The following is a 7,500-nucleotide window of genomic DNA, read 5'->3' on the forward strand; positions in this document are numbered from 1 at the left end:
CGTTCTCCTACACGTATCTTTCACTGGTTGCTAAGCCAAGATAAATTAATAAAGGCGCGAAACCGATTAATAATGTGCCTACATTACAATGACCTCCATTGATCTTAGACATGCTTATTTATTTGTACCAGTTCATGGAGATCATCAAAATTACCTAAAGTTTAGATGGGGGGAAAAAATTATACAGATTCACATGTTTGGCCCAGGGACTACTGATCATCTGCTCCCCGCCTCTTTTCTCCAAAGTCAGAGAAACTGGGCACATATCAAGTGGTTACCTTGACGATTCATTATTAGTGGGTTACACTTTTGATGCATTTGAAAACAATGTTAGAGACAATGTTAGAGATACCCTGGTCTTGCTTAACGATTTGGGCTTCCTTACCCCATGAAGATAAGCCAGTTACAACACCAACACAGATTAGAGTGGTTTGCTTTGGTTTGTAATTACTACACTCAGTGATTGGTTTAAAGTTCTCGCACCATTTTTTCAACCAATCAGAAGTGAAACCAAAACCAATCATGGCTCGCGCACGCACATGTTCCCGCGCTTTGTGTCGGCTACTGTAATTACTTCGAGGTTTGATTGGTTCACTGCAGTGTCTCCGTCCTTTTTGATTGGCCAAAGTAATTACTTTGGTTTTGGTTTTACGACACTCATTTGAAAACCGCTCTATTCATCACCTGGGCTTTGTTTTGAACTCTATAAATGTGACTGTATCCACATCTGAGGCAAAACATACGAAACTTCAGCCGCCAGTCCAGGAGGTTCTAGACAAAGCTACGCCCACAACAAGGGAAGTAACACAACTCATTCGCTTCAATGTTTCTTTCTTTCCTGGAGTTGATTCTGGGGAACTCTACTTTCGTCAAGGCAACAGCTTTAATTAGCAGCTATGCGAACTTTGACAAACCAATGCGGCTCTCAGGGAGAGAAAAGTCAGATGATAAATGGTAGATATCAAAGGCCTTACTTTCAAAGAGGATTCGTAAAAGAGGTAAAATTCACCACATTCACACTGAAGCCCAATGGTAGCGCGCAAGCTTAAAACAACAATACCGCATGGGAGACATCTTTTGAAGCAGAAAGCGAACATCACATAACCTTAAACTCAAAACAGTTTGTTTGGTTTTGCAAGGTATGTGCGAGGGAATGAAACAAACACATTTCAAAGGTGCTGACTAACTACACAAATATTGTGGCCTGCATACGTAATATGGGGACTCCCACTCCACACCATGTAACAACATGGCAAATGAAATAAGGGAATGGTGCATACCGAGAGGTAATTGGCCAACTGCAAGCCATATCCGCGGGAAGAAAAATATTGTCGCTGACAGGGCATCTAGAATCTTTGATGATACTACAGAATGGAAACCAGACGTCCACATTTTTAACAAAATCACTAGCTTGCCAAGACAGCCTGATATCGATTTGTTTGCCTCTCGGTTAAATTTCCAGATTATTACCCACTAGGTTTCATTGTTTGCAGACCCACATGCACTAGCAGTGGCCACTTTTACCGTGGATTGAGGTAACTATTTTGGGTATGGTTTCCCTGAGTCTATTTAGTGTCCTGCTACAACTGAGACCTTCAAAAAATCGAGATGAACTCAGCATTAGCCATCCGGATTGTTCCCAACTTGTCAGACACAATCGTGGCACCCCACGCTTACAAAACTCTTATTAAGCAGACCAAGCAAAGCAAAGCTCCTTCCCAAAAAAAGGTCCAATGTGCACCTGACCTTCAAAAGCAATCTACCTCATACCTTGGGAAACAAACTCGGCCGTATGGCTCACCTATTTTCAAAAGATCCCTGGAGAGGCAAGGGATTTTACCAGCAGCTTAGAACACTATCTGCAACTCCTGGTGATCCAGCACAGAAAAACAGTACCGCATATAACTTTCAAAATGGGATTAATTTGTTCATCAACGATCTGTGGATCCCCTTTGTTCACCTTAGAGTGCAGTCTTAGATCTTTTACAGAAGCTGTATGACCGAGAACTTGGGTACAGTTGTCTTAATACTGCAAGGAATGCATTATCTACACACATGACCCTAGACAATAATGCTACAAGTCCGCACAACCCATTGTTCAACGATTCATCAGAGGGGTTTTTCAGTCCCGGCCTGCATTTCCCAAGTATGTATCTACCTGGGACACCTTAGTAGTCCTTCAATACCTAAGAAAGTTAGGACCGTTTTTAAAATCCCTCGCCTGTAAGTTGGTTACGTTAAGCCGCGGCTACGCGAGCGATTTTTGTCAGAGCGATTTTTTCAGATTTTGTCGCGTCGCCTGCGCGCCAGGCTGGCTACGCTTGTGACAAATTTTGGCGACAAATTGAAGGCCACGCGAATCGCATACTTCAAGAGACCTGGGCACTATAAACAGACATTCCTACTTTAATTTCATTGGCTAAATACTCTTTAGTCTCGTCGCAAGGGCGGCCAAAAAGTTGCAGGGTGGCTACACGGGCACATCTCAGCGATTTTGTCGCAAAAGGTTAAACACTGGCGACTTTTTTCTTGCGATTTTTTCACCTGTCTCATCGCCAGTTCAAGAGTGGCTACACGTGTGATTTGCATCTTGCGCTGGCGACGCGACAAAGTTTGAAAAAATCGCATCACCAGCGCCAGAAAAAAATCGCTCGTGTAGCCACGGCTTTACGTGGACTGGTAACAGGAAAGTTTAACAGGACAATGCTGCCAAACAATTCACTTGATGAACCTTCAGAACATACTTAAGGATGGTGCTACCTCATATTTGCATTATATTAACTAACTGGTTAGTCACTCTGCCCCAAGTATGGAACAACCTCAGATCAATATTACGTGATTTCGTTCAGATGAGAGGCTGTGTGTAGCTTTAGGCCTTGAGGAGTATGTGGCAAGCCCTGCAACTCTGCGAGTGAGCGAAGACCAAGTGTTCCTTTATACGCCCGTATAAGAGAGTCAAAAGAAATGATATCAAGATGGATAAGGAATGTTATGAATCTATTGGGAGCTGACATCAGTGGGCAAGGACTGCTTCAACAAGTAAGGTGTTCAACACTGAATATCTCTCTGCAGACAATCACAAAGTGACTGTGTATTTTACATGTTCTAGAACAAAAAATGGGAGCATTCAGTCATGAGTTATGCCTATGCTGTAAGTTGTTTTGGCTTGGGCTGGGGTGCCTTCATGACTTTAAAATCTCGTGCAATCACTGTGGTAGATGACTGAAGAAATAAAAAAAATAAACGAGACTTACCTGAAGTTTGATCGAAATTCTATCAGTAATCAACAGAGCAGATATTACACGAAATCACTACACATGGCACAACCAGTCATTTTAAAAAACCGAGAGGCCACATGACCCCCAAAATCAGTAAACTGTACATCAAAGAAATGCAGTTGCCCCTGCAGAGAGGAGCGAGTTAATAAAAAAAAACCCAAAGGTGAGCGTGTAACCTCTGCAATGTAGATGACGGAAATAATTTTTTAATTGTCTGCCATTGTTGTTTTGCTCTGTGCTCGGGAAGTACTTACAATCCTAGTATTCTGGGTACTCCCTCGATCTGTTTTCATATTAATTTATATTAAAAAAGAGATCCTTGAAAATTTCTTAGATATTATTTGCGCTTCACCAATAGAATTTTAAACTTCTATTCCCCGTACAGAATAGGCCTTGCTTATGCATGATGACTAATGATTAAAAATTGACCACAACGCCTTAATATTTGCCACTGCACTTAAAACCATGAGGGTGTACGTAGTTACGATTTTCTGCTGACCGACAACTTTGTTTAGTGACTTAGATGACCTAGGAAAAGAGATCACATGTGAAAGAAATATATGGTAATCACTGCATTTAAATCATTTAAGAAAATTTAAAGCTTTCAAACTTTGAGAATGATATCAATTCCACCCATCTTCCATCAAATGAATTTGGGGTCAATGGAAATAATCTGACGGTCACTGACCAAACACAAACTGAGAAAATAACCTGTAAATTGCAGGCAAATAAAACGCTGTTTCTGTTGAAGTAAGCTTCGTGACAACATACCGACGTCTAGTGAACACTCTGATTCATCATACTTATAAGTATTTCACTTGAGCTGCTGTCCGTCAAAGGGTATGTTACTATGTCGTTTCCGAAAAGCGAAACCTTGTGCGATTAACACCCAAAATCGAAAGGAAAGTCTGAAAGGAATACTTATTGCTACACGACATTCACACTCCAAAGAGATCATGACTAAGCAAAAAGAAGCCTTGCTTTACTCTTCTTCAAAGAGACCGTTATTTGCGCAAGTGAGACAAGTAGAACACTGTTGAAGCTAGTAAATCACGCGGCCAAAAGATAGATGCGAAGTACATGACGTTGCCCACCCCCAATAGTGTTGACCGTCACTGAATTTAATCGTGCCTCTACTTTTACCTGTTTCTTGTTTTAAATGGAGAGCTATAAACATCTGCTTTCTTTCTAAAGCGTTTATAAACTGGCCAAAAGCATCTGGTCCTTTCCTGGATAACATGTCTAACAGTGTGTCAATCTGTTGCTCTGTTGTAGGCTCTTGTCTTACTTCCTGACGGTCCGATTCGTCCAGAATGCTGCTCAAATATGGTAATAACTTGATGGGTTGCAGGTTCTCTAACAGATAGGGCCGGTGATGCCTCAAGATATTACGGTGCTTTTTATCCATCTCCTTCTTGTGGCAATTTGTCAGTAGTCTTTCCTACGGCAAGAGGAGCAATTAGGATCTCTTGAATACCAAGTCAAATTTTTGTCCTAATAATCGCTATGCTGGAAAAATATGGCAAGCGATTGTTTTCAAGAAGGTTGACAGCATTTTTATCGTTTAAGAATTATTAAAAGCATTAAAAAATATTGCCAAAATAATACATCGATTTATATGACATTAAAAAAAAAGTGCCAGGATTAGTAGTGGATAGATTAAAACAACCACCCCTCAATCTGAACCCTCTTAAATCCTGCATTAACTTTTATGGAATATTCTAAGTTATGTCTTAGTTAGAACTTTCATAGCGCCTAGTTACGTAACACAATGGAGAAACCGGTGTTGACGATTCGCTCACGTTTTTCTTTTTTTTTTTGTTTCTGCCCATGTTAATTTCCGTTTTCCGCTGAAAGCCTATTTGATTCAACAAAGTAATATTGGGAAACCTGATTTAATCAAGCAATTTAATTCTTTCGTCAAACACTTGCGACCGTGGAAGCTAGAAGAGTCAAAGCCTCTAACCACAGATTTGTATTTAACTATACACAATTTTAGCCCTTGGAATTTACTTCATTTTACAGGTGGTTTACGTTAACCCAAGCCCTGCCAGTAGCAGAAGTATGGATTATTAGTTATAAAATAGGATCAAATCAGTTTTAAACACTTTCAACAAACTTTACGATTTGGAAGGATTTAATCTACCCAACTGTTTCACTTGACGGGAAAGTTATGATACCATATAAAACACCAATAATTGCTTAACAAGATGTAATTCATTAATATGACGTCATAGGTTACCGTGGCAACAAGAGAGCCATCCAAAAAAACGAATTCTGTCACAATAATGCGTGCATCTTGTTAAGCAATTATTGGTTTTTCGTTTGGTACCATAATATTAAGTAAAACAGTGTTGTAAAGTTAATCCTTCTATTAAAAAGACATTAAAAGACATTTCCTTGAAACTGTTGAAACCGGTTTGAGCCACCTAAAAAGACAGTGAAGTTACAATGTTGTAATACTTTGAGGAAGCAAAACCATTAGCTTTGTTTAATTTTATTATTATTTTTTTTTGTTGTTGCAATACAGTGCAGTGACAATACAATACTGTACTACAGTGAGTGAAAAATAACCCACACGAAAACGTAGTTTTAAAACTTAAAACCAATAACTACTATTGCTTCAGATCATAATGTTGAATGTTACAGTTTCCAAGGATACAATGAAGAGGCAAAGCGTAGTTATATTAAAGGCACGCTAAGCGTTCATGTCCAACATTTTAGACCCACGATTTATGAAATTTGAAATGTCTTAAACCACCAATACCCCAATATCGTTCCCAGAGCCTCCGCGGAACGGGCGAGATGTTTTGACCGAGCAAAAAATGGGGAAAAGTTCTTTTCTGTGAAACCCCACGGAAATGCTTGCTACGCAGGCTGGTCTCCTGCTCGCCCTTTTGCTTGTTGTCAGACTCTTCCTGTTGAACTTCGTCCCCAGAAGCGCTGTTTAGGAAGTAACGCTCGAACGAACAGGTTCTATATCCTGGATTTGGCTCGCCGCCTTTGCCATCCTGACACAAATCGTTTTCGGCCTCTTGACAAAATATGTCAATACACTCTTTCCAAACCAAGACGCTGGTTTTCGTCGCTTATCGCTGCAATACTACCCAGACTTGTAAAGAAAGGATGAGTGACTCCGTACGTTTACGGAACAAGCTCGTCTCGTTCGCAATACGCTTTGGTTGGGGGGTATTGCATTTTCGTTCTTTCAACTTAACAGGAAAGTGTCCCCGGTTGTTCCATTCAAATTTTGCGTCAACGTAAAAACCTTCACAGAATGAAAAGAAAAAGCGTTGGAATGCCCGAAATGTTCTTCTCTAATATGACTGTAAATAAAAGATGATTGAATGTCTGTCTGTGTTTATTGACTGTACAAAGACGCTAATGAAAGTTCCAAAGTGTTAATGAACTTTAACAAAAATATTCATGTTTGTCGAGATAATCAAGCTTAATGAACGTTGCATAGACCTTTTTGCAGATACGGCGGCCATTTTGATTTCTATCGTTTCAAATAGCTATTGTTTCAAAAGACATTATGGGGTGCCCAGGGGACAAATACATATTAATTTGCCCCCTGGCAATCCCATAATGTCTTTTGAAACAATAGCTATTTGAAACAATAGAAATCAAAATGGCCGCCGTATCTGCAAAATGGTCTATGGCGCTCTTGATTTTCCGTTCGTCCTTACTGAGTTCCTTCACGCTAATGACAATGCTTCTTCGCTTGAATGAAGGTTTCTTTGGGGTTATTGAACAACAAAAGGTGTGTTTAGTAAGGACGTATATATATTCAAAACGCTTGGGTATCCGCATTGTTGACAATAGGGCGAATATGTTAATAAATAAATTTTCCGCAACTGTTTCCTCGTTTGCGGGTGCCTTTACGGATGGACACCATTTAACTTATTAAAGTCTGATTAAAGTACAACGTTATTGTTCAGGCAAAAATACTTTGCCAGACAAGTAGAATGCGCTCTTTCTGTCAAATGTGGCAAATCTTGCAAGCGTTGGAAACAACGGTAGGCCCTATAATGCCCTGTTGAATATTCATGTGTCATGGAGAGCTTAGTTCTGTCTACGATTCTTCAGTGGTTATGTTTACCAGGAGCGTGGCTTCATACAAAAGTTGAAATTCACAATGCAACCCATGTTGGCAATCAGACTTAGTATGACTACACTCTTTTACGTCTAATGTTAGAGCTGAGGCTGAATTTTCTTATAA

At 40.0% G+C, this 7,500-nt stretch overlaps 1 protein-coding gene across 1 annotated transcript in view; it reads right to left on the reverse strand.

The window, feature by feature from the left end:
• The window catches only part of LOC137968150 (trichohyalin-like), a 25,063-nt gene that overhangs the window by 16,564 nt on the left and 999 nt on the right, over window positions 1-7,500 (reverse strand). The window contains exon 2 of the mRNA XM_068814776.1: window positions 4,422-4,719. Within this exon, the coding sequence (XP_068670877.1) occupies window positions 4,422-4,686 (265 nt within the window). The 5' untranslated portion in view covers window positions 4,687-4,719. The remainder of the gene's footprint in view (window positions 1-4,421; window positions 4,720-7,500) is intronic.

The sequence above is a fragment of the Montipora foliosa genome, chromosome 8, assembly GCF_036669935.1.
Source record: "Montipora foliosa isolate CH-2021 chromosome 8, ASM3666993v2, whole genome shotgun sequence".
NCBI lineage: Eukaryota > Metazoa > Cnidaria > Anthozoa > Scleractinia > Acroporidae > Montipora > Montipora foliosa.